Source organism: Tachypleus tridentatus, chromosome 7 (assembly GCF_004210375.1).
Source record: "Tachypleus tridentatus isolate NWPU-2018 chromosome 7, ASM421037v1, whole genome shotgun sequence".
Taxonomy (NCBI): domain Eukaryota; kingdom Metazoa; phylum Arthropoda; class Merostomata; order Xiphosura; family Limulidae; genus Tachypleus; species Tachypleus tridentatus.
The window spans coordinates 67,626,602-67,651,977 of NC_134831.1; the positions used below are offsets into that span (position 1 = coordinate 67,626,602).

Genomic DNA, 25,376 nt, shown 5'->3' on the forward strand with positions numbered 1-25,376 from the left:
GTGGAATTCATTAGCAAATCTTAATATAGTACTACATAGTTTATTACTTAAACAACAAAAAACATACATTTCTATTCTTACATGGATGGGATACAGTTGCAACATAAATATATACATAAAGGAAAATAGATGTCATTTTTAGTGGGCCATTTGTTCCTCCACAGTCTGACTCATCCATTCTGGTGCAATTTGGGAGATTTTTTCAATGATATTATTTACTTGAAAACACAGGCTCTGAATTTGTTTATCCCATGATGGCAAAACCTCACGAGCTGCAGGAGTATACAATATTTAGTAAAGTTTCACATTTAATCTTATTTGTATATAATATTTCTTTCATATTCCTCTAGAGCTAGTTTGCATTAAAAAAAAAGCTATACTTAATTTCAGAGCAAAGTCACCGAGATGTTTTTATCTTAAAGGTTTAGAATAGTATAACATTTAGTAACTGCACAAAACACACCATCTCTTTCTCACCTTTCATCACGAGAAGGAGCAGATAAGAAAAACTAATAAATTTAAGGTTTTTTTTAATCCTTGGAGTAGAAAAATAAAACCTGTTACAATAATTTTACACTCATTCAATGAAATATCCATTGTACTTTTTTTTTTTTGTTTAAGTAAGGATTGGGGAGAATTCAGTTTAAGGCTGTATATTGTGTTAAGTATTTCTTATTAAGTCTGATATTAAATATTTTGTGTTTATAAAATAACTTGTCATTTAAAGTTTTTTTTTTTTTTTTTTTTTGCTAGTAACAAAGTTTAATTTCATAATCACTGACAAAAGACTCCAGGCCAAGGTTAGATGATTACTGCTTATGTTCTGCAAGTACAATTATCCAGTTTTTTATTCAAAACTAAAATGCTCACACTGGATCTTCAACAACACTTTTTAATTGAATTTTATCAAATGATCAGCAAATTCAGTGTCATACAAGAAAAATCATATAGTTTTCTTAAGAGATTTTTACAAAAATGTTGATCACTAAACTATTTCATTTGATTCACTTTTAAATCTTTCAGTATTCTGAGGCTAAGATCATGGTAATGAAAAGTATCACGTTTACTTTAATCTTATAAGAGGAAATAACTCGTACCAAGTAACAGTTATATCATTGTCCGTGCAGGTAATAAGATAAAAAGTTTGTTGGTTGTTTAGCATTTACTGGTATAAAGGGAATCATACTACAATGAAACAGTCCAATTTTCAGATGAAAAATTTAAAAACAACTGAGGTGGCCAGTGACACTGTAACATCAAAGGTGAACACATGGTAAAAGCTTAAAATGGTGTTATTGTTCTCAATTGTAATGACTGCATAACAGTAAAATGTAGGCTATAATGACATGAGTGTCACACAGCCCATACATTAGTACCACATAAAGTAACGAATTAAAAAACTGACCAGTGCATAACCTAGACAGGACAACTTCCTCCACCTGCCCTTTATGGAAGCAAAACAGCCAAGGAGCAATAGGTGTGATCTGGTTAAGCTTATTATGTTGCTCAAAGTCAATTGCCAACTGGTGTAGGGCCAAGCCTTGAATACAGGACTGGCACAGCTGCAATGTCAACAAGCTTGGCTCCAGGGGAACTGGATACAAGTAGATGATAAAGGGAAATTGGCCAATCATTTTTTTTAATATTGGTGATAACTACCATAAAGTGATTCCAGGGCCAACAGAGCTAAGCGAGTCAGTATAAATAGTTGTTTGTATACTGCATAGTTTCTATGTGATCCAGGGCAAGAGAAATAGCATACAATTGGGCAGTGAACACAAACTGTAGAGGGGATTCTGTGTGCAACAACTTAATCACAATAAACCATGGCAGAGTCCACAAAGTCACCCGATTTCAAACCATCTGTATTAATGGAAGGATGGTTCAAAAGATGTTTGGTACATAGAAGGTGATACTTCCAGTTTGAAGTATGTGCTTTTTTTCAGGTGACTCAAAGAAAGATCTTATTTGGGGATGGGCTGATTAGTGGATGTAGCTATGCTATTCAAGGGCAGACCCAATTCATCCAACTGCACGTGGATACGAAGTCCAAAAGGAAAAATGGCAGACAGTCTATTCTGAAAAAGCATAGCCCACTGAGGAAGGAAAACACAACCCCAGATAGAATGCTGGGGTAAGGATCGAAGTTTTGAAGCATACAATAAGGACAATTTCAAATGATGAGATATAGAGGAGGTTCATGAGACTCAGTGTACAAACTCTGGAGTGGAACAATGCAGAAGCCCATGATAGTTAAGAGGGTCCAACATCTTCAAGGCCAAAGTCCTGGCAGAGGCATGTAGTCCAGTTTTGATAGAATAAGGCAGAACAGATTTTTAGAATAGAACATCAGTCTGCTTCGTGAGAGGACACAATGTTCAGTGCCCTTGTACACTTTACATGTAGCTGCTTGATGTGGGGAATAAAGAACAGCTTACAGTCAAAGATAAGCCCCAAGAACTTTGACTCAGGAACTACAGGATCTGGGTGAATACCCTGTTGGTGAAAGAAGTGCATGCAAACAGTTTTGGAGTGAGAAAAGGTAAAAGCACTTGCTGTCATTCAGTAAACCCATAATCAACAACTGACAAAATGTGGAAGTCTTTAACAAAGAAACCATTTGCAACAGTGGGGTGGGGGGTATCCACTGATGACATTAATCTTTCTAATGAAAAGTGTAACACTCAAGACAGCCCTGAGAGACTCCAAATTCTTGTGGAAGAGAACAGGAAAGTGTCAAACACACATGGACTTGGTGGTTCAATAAAAATGGATAAGTGGATGTCTTACAAGATATACCTCCACATTGTACCATAAACTTTTTCAAGATAAAAAAAAAAAAATACAGAAACAAGATGATGTCACTTGAGAAAGGCTTCCCTGATTGATGTTTCAAATCAAATCAGGTGGTCCATGGTGGAGCACTGTCATCAGAACCTACATTGAGTTGATGAGAGGAGGTTGTTTGATTCGAGGAACCAACCAAGACGAAAATGAACCATTCTCTCCAAGATCTTAGTGACAATTTGTCAAAGAAATTGGACAGTAGTTTTAAGGAATTTTGGGATCCTTCCCAGGCTTAGAAATAGCATGACACCAAGCATTTTCCTGCCAGATCTGTTTAAATACAAACAGAAGAATAGCACGAGGGGTAGGAGAGAGATGGCACATCATCAGGTCCAACTGATGTACTGTCAGATTGATGAAGAGCAAGTTTGAGTTCCAGCATAAAGGGGAGATTATAGTCAGAGACAATTAGCCCAAAAGGAAAGAAGCAATTGCTCTGTCTGTGGGAGATGAAGCAGAGTTGTTAGATGCATGAGAGAAGCTTTCAGTTAGAGTATTGGTAATACACTAGGCATTGGTAATTTCCTCACCAGAGAGCAAGATCAAAAGAGGGCAGAAGCATGCTGTTCACTTACCTTTCAAATCTGATGGTAGAAGATATGCTAAATGTGTATTTAATCCAAAATTTCTTCTGGCTGTGATGTCTGACTTGCTGGGCATGTACATAGGCCTATTGAAAAGTGTGGTATACCTACGAACGGTATCCCAAGCCTGTTTTTGAGCTTTCCTTGCCCTCTGCCAGGCAGAATTCCACCAATGACAAGGATACTGTGGGAAACATATCAAGGTTTAAGGAATACAATGAGCAGCTGTCTGGACAGTACGGACATTCAATGCTGCCATGCAGTAGTCATCTATTGATGGTTTACAGACAATGGCAGGATCAAGTTCTGGTCCAACTTCCATCAACTGCAGCTAGTCTCTCTCTCAAAATGACAGGAAAATGATCACTGCTTCATGGGTTACTGTTAACCCTCCATGAAAAGTAAAGGGGAGCAGACAGAAAGATCAATAACAGTAAAAGAGTGTCTGTGTATGAAAATAACCGAGATCCAGTATTGAAGAGAGACAGGATGTACTCCAAGAGAATATGCTCTATGGAATGACTTATCCCATCAATATCAGCACCACCCAAGAGGGGATTATATTCATTGAAATCGCCCAGGATTTAAAAGTGAGATGGTAACTTTTCAATGAGACTAGCAAGGTCTGACTGATCATAAGGTCTCTTCAGGAGCTAGGTAGAGAGAACAAATAGTGATGGTATTGATCCACCAATAAAGCACAAATGGTTACAGCCTCCAAAGATGAATCAAGTGGCAAAGACAGCATGGGCACATGCTGATCAACCAGCAATGCCACCCCACCATGCACTTGTCCATCACACAAGCTATCATTTCTGTACAAAGAAAACTGCTAAAAGGTTACTGTATCAGAAGGTTTCAGAAATCTTTCCTGTAAGAAAAGACACGCTGATTGACATCAAAATACAGGATGGTAAGAAGCATTCTCATTAGAACATAAACCTCAACAGTTCCATTGTATCAAAGTGGCTATTTTTATTTATGTGTAGGTAAATTGAGTGGAGAGCTCTTCTGTTTATGACCACATTTTTTTTTTCTTTATTGGACAATGATAAAATTCTTGGGGCTGCAGAAGAGGATGGATCCAGAGCCAAAGGAAGTGAAAATGGGCAGTTGTTGGAAGTAGAGGTCGATTTAACAACTCTTTTTAATAATTGAAAACAAAAGATTCTTCAGTATTTTTGTAAATGACTCTGCTTAAGGCATGGATAGGTCTGTTTGCACTTCCCCACTGTGGCAGTGGAATGAAGTGCAGCAGCATATGTCTGAGATGGATATGAACAATAATTTCTGAGCTACTGGGTAGGAGATATTAATTATAGCTTTCAGGTGTTGCACCTCTTTCTCCTCCATCCATTTAGGGCGAGAGTAAGAGGAGTATGAACCACTAATATTAATACAGCAGTTCCTAGTTTGAATTCGTATGTATTTTGGTCTTTGCCACCACAATGAGTACATGTTAAAGAACCACGACATTATGTTTTTGTGTGACCAAACCATTGATTCTGGAAACATCTGAGAGGGTTGGTGAATGTATGGCCATGCCTTACAGTACAGCTCACATTTGACTGTGGCTGGAAGATGTGGTGATGTAAAACATCAATATCAGAACATCATTAGGCACCATAATTCTGTCTGTATGAGTGGAGATATGGTGTACTGCAGAAACACCTTGGCTGGAAAAACCAGCAAGGATCTCCAACTTGGGAATGTTCTTTAAAACCCTCTCAACAATAACTCCTATGGAACAATTCAAAGTTGTATAGGAAGTAACTCTGATGGGTATATCCCCAATGGCCTTTGATTTCAAGTGAAGTTTGGTATATTGTGGTGAAGATGTTTCCACCAAAATGGCTCCAGAGTGCAACTTTCTTGACTTGGGTGAGCCAGCATGCTCCTCTGATTTCTTTTGAATGAAAAAGGGCAACATTTGCCCTAAGGATTTCTCTGATAAAGAATTTGACTGTTGCACAGTCATCTATGAATGGTCATTTTCCTATCTTTTTTTTTTTTTATTCATAAATGGAGGTACCCATAATAAAGATGTTACATTTACGTTCCAACTGACCCCACCCACTAGGAAGTCCTGTGAGAGGACACTACAATGCCAGGGTTTCGTGAGCACTGTAACTAAACACCAGTATCAGACATTATGTCCACAACACCCATTGAGAACATCCAACACTGGTACTCAGTTGATCATAGCCCAAGTGGACCAGCAGACTGACCCTGGGAGGGCTGCCTGTCTGCAGGACTTCAAGATCAAAGTGGTGTGTTGGAGATGAACCCCTCAACCACAACGATCCTCTCCTTCCCATCACAGGTTGCAATGCATGGCAAATGTGGGTGGAATTTTAGATCCCAGAGAGTACAAATCCTCTTGAAGGTCCCCTCACCATGTACAGGAATCCACCTCTAGGGGATTAACAAAAAAGCTTAACATAATATTCTGAAGATAGCTTTTTCACATCAGGCCAGGCAATACAGACACCAACAAAAGTTTTCAGTGGAAGTAAATATATTTCTAAATATTAAACTCCATTTACATATAACAGTACTGTTAGAACTGAAGGTAGTTGATTTAACTATAATGAGCAACAGATTCTAGCCCTTTGCTTGTGCAGATGAAGTGCTGGAGGGAAAGAAAACAAATAGGATATTAATGATAAACTTGTAGACAATTCTTTGACTAGGCCTGTGGAGTAATAGGAAGAAAAGAATTGCATTATACTACCCAGAGGCACAGCTGGGGGATATAACTGATAGAACAAGAAATATATTAAAATTGGCTAACAATGATGCAATTTGTTAATCGTGTGAAGACTTAGGAGTACAGAAAAGTAGGTCAGAAGAAGAAACTAATAAAAGGCATACAAAGCAAAAGCCCATAACTGGGTCAGGGATACTGCTAAGAATTTTGGGGCTGAATGCTAAGCTTAGGTTAACATGCAAGGAAGGACAGAAACTTCTAGGTGGAAGGGACCAGTGTTCAATTAGGTTTCAAATTCTGCTGCATAAGATGAATATTTTGCTTGCAGGTTTTGGAGGAATACAACAAGAACTTCATTGTCAATTTAGAAGATTAAGAATTTGGTGAAACAGGAAATTAAGACATCAAAAAGGATGTATGAGGAAAGTTTGGTTGAAAATGTAAAACTTAACAGTAAGGGAAAACAAAATGTTTGGCTCACATATAATCATTTAATAAGATCTGGATTATTAAATTTTGCTTTTTCTTCAAGTTCTGTTAATGAATATTTATGCAGTATTCCACATCTTAAGAGTTGATAGATGAAAACAAGGTTGAACTACATTAATTCTTAGATGTTAAAGAGGGAGGTGATAAAAATTGTCCCAATAAGTATAGGCCTATTACTCTTACACTGGTTGTGGGAAACATTTTCAAAAAGTCTGCTAAAAGATAGTTTTAACGATTTCTCCAAGAGAAAATCTTGTCTCAAATTTTTTGACATTCTTTGAGAAGGTCTTTATGTAGAGGAGGTTAAGGGAGTAGATTGTGTACCTGGATTTTCACAAAGCATTCAACAAAAGTGCCACATAAAAATATTGCAGAAATTATTTCTATTACGGTGATAGGTTAGCTGGATGGATGCAAGCAAAAAGTTGTGATAAATGGAGTTTAGTTAATGTGAATTGATGCTGTAAGTGGGGTATCTCAAGGCCCAGTCTTAGGAATTTTGCTCTTTTAAATTTACATCAATGTCATTTAACAAAATTTTAATAGATATGCAATTTCTTTTTACATCTGTAACATAAACAAATGGTCAATAAGTGTCTTAAATTTGCTAATTAAAAGTCTTGGATGCTGCTTCTGTTATGTTATTGAAAGTATTTAGATCACTTTATTTAATTAGCAAAGAAATGGCAGATGGGTTTTAATTATAATAATGTATGTAGGTTTTCATAACTTGAATTGAAATAACATAAGTGTTATGAAAGAGAGATCTTAGTGTAGTTGGTGATCAGTGTCTTACGTGCATGATGCTAGTGATAGAGCAAATAGGATTTTAGGTTGTATCCATAGAGATATAAAATACAAGTCTAAAGAGGTTATAATTTCATTTGTATAGGTTACTGGTTAGGCAACATTTGGAATATTGTGTTCAGTCTTGGGCTCCTTACTTTAGGAAGGACAATGAACTTTTTGAAAGGGTTCAGAGGAGGGTCACAACAGTGATACCTGGGATTTAGGGGTTGTCTCACAAGGAGAGGTTAAAATCTCCAAAATTGTTTTCTTTTGAAAAAGAAGAGTAAGGATTCAATTCAGGTGTTTAAGATTAAGGAAATTGATAGGGTTGATGCATTATCTTTTTATACTTGATGGTCAGATAAGAGTACAAAAATATAAGGTAGGAGTCATCTTCAGCTAAGACAGTTTTAGTTTTGTAACAGTATGACTGTTTATTCAGTTATTTAATAGCTTAGAATATGAACCAATAGGTTTTTTTTTCTATCCTAAACATTATATTATGAAAATCAACTACACTTCTACAAGATTATGAAATAATTATAGTTAATTCTTTTTACATATTAAATGTGTTAACACTTAAGAAAATAGTACGCATAATTTACTTTTTTGTAAGAACTAACAACGCATGTTTAAGACTTTACAAGCCTTTTGGGAGGTTATTAATCAGTGTTTGGTCAGCAGGCACCACTTGTTAAGCAACACGAGAAATCTTAAAGCTAGTCAAGAATAGAAATTCTGATTTTGATAATGCAATTTTAAGCAAGTTTTGCAAAATGTCACAGCCATGTGATCTTGTTAAATTCTGTGTTTCTTTGTTTTAATTGATTTAAAAATATAGTACTTACTTTCAAAATGGACTATAGAATCAATCTGATCAATATAACCATTCATTCGACCTTCAGTTATCATCTGTGAAGCAATTTTTTCAGCCTGAAAAGCAGATACATTAACTTATCATGTTAAAACAATCATGTGAATTATATGTAAAGTTCAGATTTGAAAAAAAAAAAAAAAACAGACCACTGTATAAATACTATCAAGCTAAAATATTACTAAGCCATGAAGAGCAACTCTTCATTCATTGTTCTAAATAGAAAAAATTGGAAATTATAATTCCAGTCAATATAAAATGTCAAATGGAGAAACGACTCATTATATTTAGTTTGAAATGCTCCTCCACTGTACTTTTAAAAGTTCTTTAGTTTAGGAATTTTGTCTCGAGAAGATTAAGTAAAGTCTCTTTACATAAAGAGACCATTTAAGTATGGTGTCTTGCATTTGGCATCATATCTAGGGGTGATGGTTTTCCCTTGTTATGTAATTTTCTTTTAAATGGTGTAGGTGATCAATGAACTAAAATGTAAAAAGTCAGCTTATCCATCACTGTAAAATAATTCATTTGTCAAGTACTTAAAAAAGCAAACTAAAATGTATAAAATAACCCATCATATTCCTTTTCTAACATTTTCACTCTCATTTGCATTGGATAACGGTGTTTTACATATCTTTAAGAGCAATTCGTAAACAACGGAACTTTGTATTAGGAAACATATTCCTTTCAAACATAAACAATGAGTAACACTTGCCCTTTTATTTGTAATCTGATAACAAGGATTTAAATCTATTTCAAGATTTCAGCAGGTGGTCATTATTATAATCCTAAAAAGAATGGTACCTGGAGTAAAATTAGGAAAATGAAATTTGTTAGAATTTTGGAAGTGTTATTTATTAAACTACAGATGACACTGAATATTAAAATCCACCAATAAAAACTTGCAGAGGAGATAGAGCATAACTTCCAGTTCTACAACTATCATCTGGATTTTAAGAAAGACCAAAATATTAAAATCTAATGAAAAGAAAAATGTAATAAATTACAATTCATACTTTAGCTGGGGGGATTTCCAGTAATGCTCCTAGTTCTTCAAATGTGATGTTGTTGTAAAGTTTACTCGCTGAAAGTAAGTTGTGTTCTATCACAGCCCTATCCAGAACTGTTGAACCTACAAATAAAAAAAGACAGCAATTTTATTTCAAAATTTTTTACACAAAGATGTCCCTAAATTTAAAATGATAGACTAGACAGAAGTCAGCTAATCAATGGCATTTACTGTTATCTCTTGGGGTACTATTATTGGACTAAATAGTAGAATTTGACTTAAACACTTAAACTGCATCTAAGGCTCCACAGTGCAGAGATATTCTTTTAGCTCCGAGATACATGGTCTAAGCATTCACTGCCCAGTAAAGACAGTACAACATTATCTAATGTTCTTCTAATGCTCAAGCTGAATTATGAGGGTATAATTTTAATAAATTTAAGTCACAGATCATATACAGCTTTTCCTTCCAAATAAGTTGTTTTCATAACTGCAATTACATGAACATCAAAATGTCTGATAAATTTATTTTGATACAACTTCATTATTTTGTCATTTTCATTACTTTACAACTGAAATTATATTTGTCTGTAATAACCACATACCAAAAGTACAAATATTTTAAATCTTGTAAAAGATAATATGATGAATTTAACTAAATATTTGTGATTTTCAGATTAACTAAGCAGTCAAAAACATTGTTCTTGTTCTGGGGGAGTTTCATTTCAAAATAATTTGCTGTATCAAAGTGTTTAATTGTATATATGGTTAAATACTAGTATATAATAGTAATCACAAAAGTTGGTTTCTAGGTATCTCAAGAACTACTACAGCATGTAATCAATAAAAATGTTATTAATTATTGTGACCTTAATTTTCATTTCCTGTCAAAACATATTAACAGAGCATTTAAAAAAATGTTAAAAATTGAGAATTAGAATTTTCAACCATTTTCTTACCATCTGCTGTCGTGGCTTTTTGATGAGGTTGAAGTAGGGCAGCAAATTCTTCCAATTCACTCCTTCGAATTATCCTGTCCAAATACCTTTCAAAGAAACAGATGTTATTGTTTACATTCAATCAATAGAAACACAGAACAAATCTTAAACAGACATTAAAAATAATACAGCCTAATGAACGTTTAAAAATATTGTTTTCTATAATTATGTCATATTTATGAAAAATTTAACTCCAATTAAGTTTGTCAGTGCATTATATTAAAATTAAACATATGTACATTTACTGAAAATTTATATAATCACTTTAATAAATACATTTTCTAAAGAAGTTTAAAATGTAAATATTTCCAATTATAAAAGATAGATTAACCAAATCATTAAAATACCTCCTTTACTAAAAACAATGAAACATTTCATTGCTTGTAATAAAATCTTATATCACTTACATTTTTTCTAAAATTCCATGAGTGGGTAACTGCTGACAACGTTCATCTTTGAAGAGTGTGGCCAACATACGAGAGCGCTGTTGTCCTATTAAAGCAAAAGTACTGTTTAAAACCAGTTCCTATATCATGCATTTGTAGTAATAAACTAAAATATTTTACTTTTCTAATGACATAATGAATATTGAACATTTTGACACCCTTTTTGATAAGCTATAAAAAACTCCACAATACAGATAACTCTGTTGAAATTTATTCAACTTTTCACTCACTTCAAATATTTATAATGTGGTTTGGTTTGTTTTGAATTTTGCACAAAGCTACATGAGAGCTATCTGCACCAGCCATCCCTAATTTAGCAGTGTAACACTAGAGGGAAGGCAGCTAGTCATCACCACCCTCTGTCAACTCTTGAGATACTCTTTTACCAACAAATTGTGGGATTGACCATCACATTATAATGCCCTCATGACTGGAAGGGTGAGCATATTTGGTGTGATGGGGATTTGAACCCATGACCTGCAGATTACAAGTCGAATGCCTAAACCACTTTGCCCACTTACAATGTGAAGACTTGTTCAGTTATCATGGAAGTGTGAAGAAGTTAGTTGTAATTTTACTTTCCTTTGCTGAGAGGGTTAGCTATGACCCCCATGTATAACCTGATATCACCATCAATAATTGTCCAATAAAAATAGTTTATTCCATGTAACAAATCTTAACCCATTTATTACAAAATGTCACTAACCAGCCAGTTACCACGGATGTAAAATGTCCTGTATTTATAAAGGAAACTTTCAGTTTAGTAACTAATGCTTGTTTTCACATGGCATTAGTTGCTGAATAATGCAATAAAAAAAATGCTCACAATTACTCTAGTTTTCCTTCTATCCTCATCAGCATACAAGATGTTCTTTGGTCTTAAAACAATGTCTGATTTTACCTCTCGTCTCATACACAGGTTAAAAGCTAGAGTTCCATTAAGAATTCTCTGGTTAATAACATAATTAATCAAAACTGCATTGTTCCTTTTACTTTGTTTTTTTCCTTGAGTAAATACCTAGACATTGTGCAACATACTGAGTTACAATAACATGCTTGTAATTGTATTATTTGTCTCGAGTCTTTAAAACTGAAGTTGTTTATCCCACACACTAGTTACAATTAATCAAGATTTTTTTTTTGAAATGTTTCAATCTCATCCATCATACTAAAACATTGCTAATATTATGTCAAAAAAGTTAGTTTCTCTAAGATACACTAATTTTGTAGACATGTTTTAGTAGATCACTATATCTTAAGATTTAGTTTTCATAATAGAAAATAAATCTAACTGTGATGAAATCTTTGTTAAGTTGTTTATTACACATTTGTGATTTACATTATGCAATGTTGTCTGTAGTGTTTGAAGAGCATAAAAAACATTTATGGTGTAATGATTATCCAAAAGCACAGGTTAGAACAGAAATTGTGAATTTCTTTACAGAAAAAACATTCTAGACTTGCTTGACAATAGAAATGACCCTATACACTGAACCTCAAAAAACAATTTGCTGTAAAAATCCAGTCATATAAGATTGTCTTATACATCACACATACAGTGATAACAGTAAATATTCAGAATATTTGGTATATTTCCCTATTTACATGCCCCCAGTCACCTGGAACTGCAGCTAGTCAGTGTATTAAGATCATTGGATGCCTTATGAAATATTTTAGCTCAGAAAAATTATGTCTGTATAAAAAGAACAATCACAGCTCTCATTTTCATGTACGACTGATGTTTGCAGCTTAATTATGCTGCAACCACATTTCACATGAATTGGTTCCAGAAATTCCAATATTAGTGTCTGAAGCTTAGGAAAACATTACATTCAGTATACTAGAGAAAAGCAAACCTTGGCATGAAGGTGAAACAAATAAAACTTAAAATGAACTGTAATGTAGATTTAATAATGAAGAGACAGATCAACTTAAATCAACCAAGCATACTTCAATTTTATAGATGGAAAATAATACTGCCTTTTTCTACAGAATTTTAAATTTAAGTACAAAAAAGATCCTTATATACCCAATAGTGGCAAGAAAGATGAAGATATTGACTTCCTTCGATCAAGATTTATTCCATTTAACTTAGTTAAGCAAATTATTTTCATTGTTTCACATAATATAGAGAAAAATGAAAATTAAATTTCATGAGGTCAAAAAATAAATAATGATTCCAGTCATAAAGCAAAACTAAGGCTTCGCTATATACAACAAAGTGCACATCACTGTAGCTAAAACATATTTTGAGACCTAAAAAAAAAAGACTTAAAACTTCTTTAACCACCATAAAAAAAAAAAAAAAACAACTTTCTTTACACTGCATCTTCCAAGTATCTTTAAAATTTGGTAAAAGTTTATTAATTTCAAGTAAAAATTTGTGCATATGCACATGACAATTAAATTTCATACTGGCACTTAGTTGTTGATTTCAAAATCAAAATAATTCACTATACCTGCAGAAGCTAATATTGTACAAATCAGAGCATTCTTTAGTGCAGTCATTCTCTCAGATTCATGAATGATATTTCTGTAGGATAACTCATTATAGCGTTGAGCTGCTTCAATAAATTTACGCCTGTAATCCAACACTCGTGCGTAACATACCTGGAGATGTAAAAAGGGTGAAATTTAAAACAAATGAATAAAAAAGAGAGATGGTTAAACAATGACTAAAAATATTTTACATTCACAAATGTTTTAAACCTTATAAATACTTGTAAACAGATGAAGATAATCAAAAATTTCGGAACCTGTAAAAAAGTTAAACAAGACATAAAATAACTTTCTTCCAACAAACCTGTAACTTTTGCACCAGAAACAAAAGACATCTCTACTCTCAAAGTGGAAATCTTTATTCAACTACAAAATCTTACTTGTACAATTTCTGCAAGTAGAAAACTTAAATCAAGTCAGGTTAGGACAAGAAAGTTTCAGACCAGATAATGCATTTTGTCTGACTAAAAACAATTCCTGGGCTATATAACAGACAAACGGAAAATTCTTGAGACTATAGTTTACCTATAACTAGGTAGACTAAGATTAGTAAACATCAGACCTTATAGTGTATCTGTAACTGTTCATTCTTAGATTCAGCTTGTAATAATGATGCTCTGTTGATGAAGGCTTCTGCCTGCACAGGATCGTCATCTTCAAGATAAAGTCGAGCTATCTTCAGGTATGTTTCTAGCTTATAATCCACTGAATATTGTCTAGTGAAGAAAAAACAAAGCTTAGAGACCAGAGAGTTACCATTTACAAGTATTCCTTCCTCAGAGCTCACAATGTCACCAATACAAAACCCACTAAACCATGAATACCATCTACCATTTCACCACTTTTATTTTAAAAGAGTTCTTGGAACAAATCATTGCTGAATAATGTATAAATAGTTAATCAGTTCTAGGTATCAGTAACTAACTACAAAAATAAATACAATGTTTATAACACAGAAGCCCACTTAGATTAATATTAGAGAGATTTATTGTATTTTATCTTATACATGAAACCAAACAATGAACGCACTTCTGTCCCGTTTCTAAAGGTATCCCCACTAATACATTAGCAGCTTCTCGCCAGCTCTGTTCCTTTTCATAAATATCTGCCAAGTGTTGTCGAATGCTTGCCACCTGAAATACATCAAACATAAAGATAGAGACCTGCTGTATCTAGAAAGTTTTGAACTTAAAGCAGTTTCACATCTTTAGAAAAATATTTATAAAAAAATGAAATTTTGCATATGAGGGTAAACTGACTAAAATATCTAGAATTTACATCATTAGAGAATATGACAAATTTTCTAGTGTTATAAAGTCTACTTAGACAAAATTCATAACTGAATAAATTCTATGAAACATGAAACTTTTCACACACAAGTATTTTCTAACTCTGTTGTGTTTTACTAATTATTTAAACAAATAACTCTTAACTGTGCTCATATTAACCCTTTCCCAATGGGTCACAGGTCAAAAGCCACATCACTACATTTCTTTACTTGCCTTCAAAATATTACTGAACTACTTATTTATGTCAATAAATCTGGAGTCAAATTGTATATTATAATTAAAACTTTAAGATTATATACAAGTTAATTTATTAATTTGAAAGTAAATATTAAAAGAACACAGTTTAGTGAATCACATGGTATGTTGAATGCAGCAGTGTTTAAAATTAGATGTTTGTGATGTAAAAATACTCTGTTATAGTTTTGTACAAATTAGAAACTCAAATTACCATTATTAACAAGCTAGAATATGAAATAAGAACCCCATATCTTTTTATTTTGCTAAGACATGGCTTACACATTGAATAAAACACAGTGGACTGGTTCATCAACTTCTATCTTTGGAAACAGTACCTTATAATACACTTACTTCAATATATGACATGTGAATAACCAATGGACAGTTTAGAATTTCTCTCAGATGGTTTTCTCAGCCATTTTAATCTGTAAAAAGGTTACAATGTTCTTTCACACCAAGAGTTCAAGAAGGTGGGTTGTTTACTATGTTTGATTTTTATCTTCTTTATTCAACCTTAATCCCATCTAGATTTGAGGTTGGTTGATCAAGTATTTGTATTAGCCAAAACTATTTTACACTTAGGTGGCTGGCCTTGACAACAAGCATGTTATCTGACAGGGATTCAAACCTGCAGTACACACATTCCAAGCCAAGTGCCCTAACCAACAAACTATGTCAGGCACAGTTTCAATTTCTGTGGTACAGGTCACAGAGTTAAAAAAGATGGCTACATGTAATGATGTGAACTGCACTAATCTAAGATTCAATCAGAATTATACTATACCAATCTATCAACAGAAGAGTGACTTCACTGCATAGCTTGCAGAACTCTTGTTAAGCAGCTTGAGTAAACTAAAACACCATTCTCAATGAGGCTAATACATTCAATGGAACTGTGGAAGTAGGATGGGTAATCCCACAGATGTGAGCACCTACATGAAATAAATTTTGGACATAGAAAATTTTAACTCCAGACTACATTACTAACTGAACCACAAAACAAACACCAACAAAAAGATGGTAGAGGAACCAATACAAAGAAAGCATGAAATATCAATAGTTTCTGGATCATACTTTAATAATATTCCATGATTCTCACAGAATATTACAAATATTTATACAGTGCTGTTTCTTAACTCTGATATACATTGTGGAAGTACTATCTCCACAAACTTCAGCTTCATGCAAAATAAAACCATGAATTAAATCCTATTAATAATGAAATATAAATAAAGTTTTATTGTTTTTACTAATTTTAATATTGATGGTACAAGTATCTAGTATTTTGCAACAAGATTTCTATGAACAAAACTCATACTGTAAGTATGTTGTCTTTAACAATTATAATTTCAGAGCAGTATGTTTCACATAAATATCTAAGAAAAAAAACAACAACTGAATAATTCTCTACAAGTATCAGTGCTAACTATCATGACCACAAAGTGTTACTGACTATCCAAACTTTTCTCATAGATAAGTACAATGAGGTATAATTACTTGCTCCTCGAAGGACACTACCCGAGGCTGAACCCTATCCAGGGTAAAGTGGGAAACAGCTTTAGATATATCATCAGGCAGTTTTGTCAAGTGATTTCCAACATCTGTCAACAGCTGTCGTGAAATCACCAAACTCACATTTTCATTAACAACTGAAAAGAAAAAAATCCAAGTATATTACACAGCACATGAATAAAAATTGGCAATTGATACCAATACATTATTCCAATGCTGAGAAAGTATAACAGAAACAAAATTCTTGATTATTATCCAGATGACTATTGTAGTTATGTGAAACAAAGTTAAAATGATTTCCTTTTAAAGAAGCATGTCATTTTACACAATTACTTTGCAGTGCTGAAGACTTAACATTAATGCAATGATTTTTAAATATAATTCAAACATTCAATTATCTTTATATTTAATGGAGTTTATTTCCATGGTCCATCTGTGGCATTGCTTTATGCTTATCTAAATGAAAATGGAATGTCCTGAATCATCTAAACAGCAACTTCTCAACTGAGCTGATCTTTTTATATTAATCTTAGCCCATCTCTGATCTTACCCCATATCTTCTAAATTTTACTCTTGAAGAATAATCAACTATTTGAAAGTGCTCCAGTTTGTAAGTCATTTTGAATCCACTTCTTTACCCAAAAAGTTTAATGTTAACAATATAAGGTGCTTGTATGAGTAAAACTCAAAAACTGGTAAGATGTTTTATATTTATTTCTAATAATACCGACTATATCTAACAAAGATACATTACAATATTAAAGTAATATGCACATTTCACAGGAAAGTAAAAAATGGTTTACCCTACTAGTGTTAATTGTTATGAGTAACAGTGGTTTAAAGTACAGGTATTACAAATACTTACACGAGTGAGCCTTTTCTTTTACTGTTAAGAATAATTTTTGTTTACATACAGTTTGTATTAATTAATTGCATTACCCATCCTTATTGACTGCAGCGTTTTTAGAAGATCCATTCAATATGGAATGAACAAGTTTTATACGAAACATTAACAAAAATCAACAATAAAAATATTTCCTTACAGCAATGTATATCCCAGGTTTCTATTATTCACAATGTTTTTGAGAATGCATTGAACACATAAGATAACCATACTGAAGAACTGAAGAATGTACTGCCCCTTGCAAATATTAAAAAATAATGATCAGACTCTGGTTTCATGTAGTATTGTATATTCTATTCACACAAAATGTGACACTACATCAGCAAGTCTCAAGCAAGTCGGAACAAACGTTACATATATAAAAAATATTCAAATGTGAACAAATACACTGGATCATTATCATCCATTCACTTCACTTTTCATTGCTTGCATACTTAAAACAAAGAAAAAAAAAATTCATTATCTCAATATTCAGCTATCAGAAAGTATCAGTCTGGAAAAGTAAACACTGAAACTAACAATAAAAAAATCACGTCAATTACTTATTTCTAAAAAAAACCTTAAGGTTAACCATCAGTGATCTGCAGTAAAAGATGTCCTTTTAAGTTATCTATCAGTGAAAGGTTAAAAAGTTACTTATTGGAAAAATGTAATTATTTGTAACCTTCTCTTCAGTATTTATATATCAAATCTCATCTGCATATATTTCATGAAATACGTAATAAATCCGATATTTATTACAATCTCTCAAAACTATACATTTTCCATGCTTTAATAAATTTTTATTTAGGTAATTACATCACGTACAACTCTAGTACATGAAAGATTTAATAGGCTATCATACAATACCATTATTTTCTAGTTACAAACTCATTTAATTGTCAATGTCAGTTTCAACATCTTAACTACTGAACTAATGGATAAGTTCTAGTTTGGTCTGTGATTACACCTGCTGATCAGAATACAGTGAACCAGTACCAAAATTACAGTACATTTGAATAACAATTTCCAAGTTATTAACTATGTCATCATCTCTTTTTAATTTATTTAATTTTGAAGAATTAAAAACATAATACTAAACTCTAACCTTCTAATAAGTTTACTTGGCAAAGTATCTTAGAATGGCTGGTATGGGTATTAACACTTCTACTGAAGACGACCTAAGAAGGTTGAAATGTTGTTCTTTGCATCATTAGTAAAAGTGTTAATACCCATACCACCTGTCCTGAGATAGTTTTACTTCAAGTGGATTGCTTATTATGACAAAGTTTACACAGCATGTATTATCAAGAGAACAAATAATAAACAGCCTGAAACACTTACTAGCTTCTACAAAGGCCTTTAAACCATCCACCAATTCTTGTCCAGAACTTTTCAAAATGTTTTCAAACACTGCTCGATACCTATATTAATAAACAAGAGGAAATTCTTAATTTGTGCAGCACTAAATTCTTTTATGCAGAATTACAATAAATTAATCTATTGTTTCTCTTTTTATTAGCTACATTTTGTACACTAGCAATACCACATTGGACACATGTACACCCAATTCAGTTTTATTATTCACTAGGATCTCTACCAGCCTATCCTAAAATTGAAATTCTATTAAGCAGGATTAGTATAAATTAATCTACAACCTTTGTCATGGTCAAATACTTCAATCAAAATGGTTTGACCCAAGTCCAAAACTAATTAGATCTCAAATTGGTCAAGAGATAGAGATATGAGTAACTCAGTCATGTTTAAAAAACAAACATCACCATTTGCAGAAATTGATGCAAAATTATATAAAGTACAAAATACATTTGTGATAGTGACTTAAAATAACCTTACAAATAAAACTGTAACAAGACAACATGACACACAACATGAGACAGTATGATCCTTCAAGACTTTTCTGGCACATTCACTCGAATAAAATTGGTGACTATCAAGTACTTAACAAATATAAAACTGTGCAACAAAAAATAATTTTATGACCAAACAAACAAATGATAATTCTGATTGTGATGATGTTTTCAATGAGAGTCACTTACTGAATTATAATTCCAAAGTTAAATAAATGCATCACAAGATCATTTATATACAGTTCTTAAGTGAAACAGTTCTTTGCAGTAAGACATGGATGGAATTTATTTTCCCAAACTAATATCTATAACAATACTTGAAGAAAGCAACTATTGTATGTTTCTAACCATTGTTGTTAATGCAAATGTTTACCTAGTTTATAATTTTCAGTTAGTTAGCATCATACTTTTATCATTGAAATTATTTCGCTCACTATATCGATTTTGAACGTAATATAAAAGCTTCCTAAGCAGGCCAATCCTCTTGAGATATTAGGTTTACAACCAAAAATACTGTTAACATAAAGGGTACCCAATTAATGAATAATAAATTGTAATCTTTATAAGCACAAAAATAAGAGCAGTATATTTAACTATACTCACTACCTGATGGATTATTACTATCTATTAAATCTAATTAGATACCTTACTTAGCCTAAGTGAACATTAATATTAATTACACTATAAATTATTTATGCACAAAAACTACAAATTATTCCAAAGGACTTTAAGAGTAATAGTGGGTGCTACATTATATGCTACTTATATAATTGTATTTATATAATAAAACTTTAAACTGTTTCACTAGCTCCAAATAAAAACATATTACCTTTCAATTAAAACTATTAAAATAGAGACACTCGCAATACCTAACAATGATAGTTTAAAAGTATTCAAAGTAATTGCACACACAACTTCAATGAGCAAACCATTCTACTTATTAACAACTAAAAGGCAGCTCTGTCAATGAACTAATTTGCATCTGGTCTTCCAATAATTTAAATGGTGCTTTACACATTCAAGTATACATTTCCTACATTTAACTCCAGCACTCTTAAGCCTACACTAAAAGATAGATTTTTGAAACCTATAATAATTTTCAGAATCTGCAGTCACAAAGACTATCCAAAAAATACAGTCAAAGCCCAAACATAAATACTAAATATTCAAAGAAACCTCATAGAGACTCTACAAGTCACTATCTTACTTAGCAATTTGCCCAGTTATCACTGCTTTCTGCTTTTCTACCATACTTATTCTCTATTCACTTCTTAAGTATCCAGTTTGCTTAATAACCATTTGTGAAAGGCTCTTTCAAAATTGACACACTATCAGACAGGCTACTCTATTATAAGTAATCTTAAACCATATATTGAAGTTGATACAGCAAGGAAACATTTTCTGAAGCATGCTTCCAGTCATTAAATGAAAAACGTTTTTTTCTAATTAATCTCTGGCAGTATATAATGTATCTCATGCATTCAGCACATTTGTTTTATTCACAGTACACATTTATACATATACAATATGCAAAGTTGACAGTTCAAAAATGGCAAGTCTTCCATTTACAATGCATTTAAGATTTACTCTGTTAATATAGAAGGAAATCCACTCAACAGTATGACAGAAGAGAAGAATCTCAGCACAGTGGTGGATAGATCACTCACCCCAAAGCAGCTCACTATTGCTAGAAGTAAAGCTAACAGAATATTGGGATATACTTAAAAGATATTTATTACAAGTCAAACAATACAATTATTTATTTATTTATACAACTCACTTGAAACATTGTATGCAGTTTTGACCACTTTAGCCAAGAAAGAATAATAGCTTATTGAAAAGGACTGAAAGACCTCAGCTTGTGAATAAGCAAGATTTTTTTTAATTCAAATATGCTCAGCTTATTAGGGGATCTTAGGTTTGAATGCTTCTCCACCTGTGTTACCTGTGTTAACACTCCTAGAGTTATTAATATTAGGCTAATAAATTTGTATTTAAATGAAATAGCCTACTATTAATAACCTAGGCTCCCACTAGCCCCACTTTTCGTAGAAGTGTTAATAATTTCATTTTGTAAATTTAATAAATCTCTATTGACAGTAAGAACAAGTAAATTTATAAACTACAAATGATGACTAAAGCATCAATTCACTCTTTAAAAAAAGGCAACAATTAGGCTTAAGGATATATCATTCTATTGCCATTTTGTTAAAATGCTTATAATTAAAAAAAAGAAAACATTTCCTGACATATGTAACCCTGATAACATCATGGCACTTAGAAACTGCAAATATACATGGTGTACTAACACTTTACTTATTCAAATAACTATAAAGTTTCCTATCAATGAGAAAATAATTTTGACAAAATTCTTCATGCAAAACCACAACTATGCTAAATAATTTATAGGCATGATAAATCAGAAAATTAAAATACAAGCTTGTCATTCTCTTTGTGATACATTTCACATTTGAAGTGACTTATTATTATAATTATTATTACTGATTAAAAATAAGAAGTTTAGGATCTTCCTATGTTCATAGTAAATTTTATATTGCTGTATCTACTATTCAAGTAATGAAAAAATAGGAAAAGTTGAAGAAAGTTTCAAAAAGACGTAACTGTATCATTAACATACCAATAACAGTAGGTTTAAAACAGATTGTCTAAAGATGGCAACCGTCTTGAGCCCATAGCAACACTGTTGATTTGATCATAAAGTTTTTTTTTTTTAAATTCCTAAGAAAACAATATTGCTTAATATTGAAGACCACTAATTTCAGACAGAGTGGTTCAGAAATAGTCGCATTATGTTGGGAATATCACTGCATATCAACTTAGCACTTACATGTATAGTTTCTGCTAAAGATATATTTATATACAATGATTCTACATCAAGACCAACATTACTATATCACTTCAATTATTATATTTCAAGAAATAATTCAAAACTGTCCTTTAAAGTTTATTCACTGGAGCTATCTTTGGAAATTTGACTAAAAAAAAAAAACAGTTTAAACATACTTACAGGTTCCAATGTTAGAAACTACTGGTTGGAACAGACATTCTTGTTTGCAAAACTTAGGTAGCCACAAATTCCTGAATGACAACATGAAGGTCTAATGTTCAAATAGTATCTTTCATTTAAAATATTATCCTGCTTCCATTTCATCATGTATTTTTCCAACTTAGCTTTCCTTTTATCACTTTAATCACAATCCAACTTCACAAATTTAGTACAAACATTTAAAACACTTCAGTTTTTTTGTAAATATTCTTTATCTAATGTGATGATGTTTCCCTTATCAGATTTAGAAATAGTTACAATATCATTTCGACATAAGTCCTTTAGAATTGTAAATTCTTCAGAACCCAAATGTTTCATGTTCACAATGATGTTGCAATAGCTGCAAGAACAGTTTAAGATGTACAAGATCATCTTCAAACTTAAGCTCAGAGATGGCAAATTTCAAAATAAGCTAAAACTTTCTTTTAAATGTCACTCAAAATATACTTTGAATAATTTAAAATGACACTAAAATTGTTTTTTAATGATTTTTTACCTGTCATCTTAAGCTGTTCAACTAAACCAGTTGCTTATCTCTAACCTTTAAAATATTTTTTATAAGCATGTTACCATGTGATGAAACAAAACTGAACAAACCATCTTTGTTCAGTTCATAAGGGAACTCCATGTAAAAAGTGTTTCAAGATGACTTATCAATAACCTCAATTATTTTCCAGCAACCACTGAGAGACTGTCAAAATTGTATTTAAAAGAGTCAATTTTTAGCTTTGTTTGTCCTGTACAGTACAAGGTCATAAAATGGGTCTAATATCTCCATTGCTTACTCAATTCACACAACAAATGCAGGTAGAAAACAATTACAGAAAACAAGCCAGGCACTAAACATAAAATTATAACTAACAGATAACTAAAAGTTTTGAAGAAATTTAATTTTGGACAACCTTCTACCTCAGTTTTTTTTTTAACTGTTACTGTACACCATGTGTTCAAATATGTGAGGTGTATATTTTTAAGAGGTTGGTATAGTACAGGTATGACATAACTATTTAAATATTTATCACATTTTTAATATATTTTATTCACTATTCTTTGTTATACTAAGTTATGACATTCAGTTATAAAATAATTTTCTCATTACCATCAAATACAGGTTTTAGAATGTATTCCTTATTACATCTTTTTCAATTTTTAAATTGTAATCCGAGAAAGTCCCAAGTATTTCCGCCATCTTGGGTTAATATAACCTATATGACACAAATAATTGTTACAATGCTACTCACCGGTCGGCTTGATCCTTGTGAGATCCACCCAAACTTGAAAGAGTTATTAACTGCTGTTTCGCCGAATTTGCCATTGCATTACTCCTCTAACAACGTTCACCACTCAATACTTCACAATTTCTCAGATATTACTCGTTTGGCCTACACTTACTAGCAAATAACGTTCTCTACCGGAACGTAAAGAAATAACACCCGTAAGCAACGTACTCACCAAAAATAAGCTGCTTATAATTAAAGTTATGTTGATATACACTGCTGGCTAAAATATTAAGGCCAATTAACATCAAGAAAAAATATGCATTTTGCCTTGTTAGGCTCAACCACTTATTTGAGTAGAGCTTCGAAAGATGAAAATAGGAAATGGAAAATAAAAATAAAAAAAAAAACTTTTTTCTAGCATTTAATATGGACAATGTGAACACAATGAAATTAGCCTAAATACTAGCTGGTCAAAAGTTTAAGACCATACCAAAAACAAGTCCTAAACAGGGTAGGAAATGCACAACAAGAGGTCTCAGTAGTGAATTGTACGGCCGTTATTGCGAATAACTTCAAACATTCGCTTTGCCATGGCCGATAAAAGCGTTTCAGTGATGTCGAGAAACCCACTTGTTGAGAAATTTATATGCAAAAACGGCTCGTTTGGGTTGTAAAATATTTTCTCAACCCAAACGAGCCGTTTTTGCATATAAAAGATAAAAGCGTTTGCAGAAGGCTGGCTGGAATGTTATTCCAAGCGGTGAAGATGGCTTCACGAAAATCATGCACTGTTTGGGATTGACGTCCATTTCTATAGACTTCCACCCCCAAACATTTTCAATAGGGTTCATTTCGGGCGAACACGCTGTATGGTCCAAAAGAATCACGTTATTCACCATGAAAAAGTCCTTTATCATGCGGGCATTGTGGATTGCAGCGTTGTCCTGCTGAAAGATCCAGTCATTTCCACACAAGCGAGGTCCTTCAGTCAATGAGGATTCTCTCTCCAACATGCCAATGTAGCCAGCTGCTGTTTGACGCCCCTGTATAACCTGAAGCTCCATTGTTCCATGTAAGGAGAAAGCACCCCAGATCATGATGGAACCTCCTTCACTGTGTCGTGTAGAAAATGTCTCCATTGGGATATCCTTATTGTGCCAATAACGTTGGAAGCCATCTGGACCATCCAGGTTAAATTTTTTCTCATCAGAGAACAAAACCTTCTTCCACTTTTCTGTGTTCCATGTTTGGTGCTTCTTAGCAAAACTTAACCGAACTGTTTCGTGGTGTGGAAGGAGGCGTGGCCGTTGAAGACGTTTACGGTTTTAAAGTCTTCCTCTCGTAGATGCCGTCTTATTGTTCTTGAACTGCATTCTGCGTCCGTAAGGGTCTTAATCTGGTTCGACCATCGGCTGGTGTCTTGTTGGACAACCCGTCGAATCCTCCTGCTCAGCGCAAGAGAAATTTTCTTGGCCCGACCACTTGAAATTCTCGTTCCGTATCCTTCAAGGTCTTTTAAGAAATTTGCAACAGCGATGGCATGTTGAGAGAGACCTTGCTTTTGCAGCTCGACAATTCTGCCACATTCAAATCTTAACTTTTTAGCCTTTGTCATGCTTTTACCCAATGTAACACAGAAGATGTCAGTGGGAGATGTTGACAACGCTAATGCTTGAACACAAATGATTAAATTTCGTTTCGTGTTTACCGATTAATGTTTCGTTTCAGTATGGTCTTAAACTTTTGACCAGCTAGTATTTAGTAACAGCCCGGCATGGCCGAGCGCATTAATGCATGCGACTCGTAATCTGAGGGTCGCGGGTTCGCATCCGAGTCGCGCTAAACATGCTCGCCCTCCCAGCCGTGGGGGCGTTATAATGTTACGGTCAATCTCACTTTTCGTTGGTATAAAAGTAGCCCAAGAGTTGGCGGTGGGTGGTGATGACTAGCTGCCTTCCCTCTAGTCTTACACTGCTAAATTAGGGACGGCTAGCACAGATAGCCCTCGAGTAGCTTTGTGCAAAATTCAAAAACAAATAAACAAACAATAATAGA

At 32.9% G+C, this 25,376-nt stretch overlaps 1 protein-coding gene across 1 annotated transcript; it reads right to left on the minus strand.

Moving 5' to 3' along the window:
• Nucleotides 1–24: 24 nt before the first annotated feature.
• On the minus strand, nt 25–23,565 carry CSN4 (COP9 signalosome subunit 4). Its single transcript, XM_076512249.1, has 11 exons — nt 23,343–23,565; nt 18,511–18,590; nt 16,269–16,420; nt 14,275–14,378; nt 13,808–13,961; nt 13,206–13,356; nt 10,708–10,792; nt 10,262–10,347; nt 9,310–9,425; nt 8,268–8,352; nt 25–272 (listed from the first exon to the last, which is right to left on the minus strand). The coding sequence occupies exons 1-11, from the start codon at nt 23,414–23,416 to the stop codon at nt 139–141; spliced, it is 1,221 nt and encodes a 406-aa protein (XP_076368364.1). The 5' UTR covers nt 23,417–23,565; the 3' UTR covers nt 25–138.
• Nucleotides 23,566–25,376: the final 1,811 nt, after the last annotated feature.

Bases quoted from the DNA above. Each gene is read 5' to 3' on its own strand.
- CSN4 (XM_076512249.1), bottom strand. From the start codon at position 23,416: ATGGCAAATTCGGCGAAACAGCAGTTAATAACTCTTTCAAGTTTGGGT. The intron at 10,793-13,205 runs GTATAGTGAATT...TTGCTTTAATAG, and splicing joins TACAATATTAGCTTCTGCAG to GACAACAGCGCTCTCGTATG. The intron at 273-8,267 runs GTAAGTACTATA...ATACTCCTGCAG, and splicing joins TTCTATAGTCCATTTTGAAA to CTCGTGAGGTTTTGCCATCA.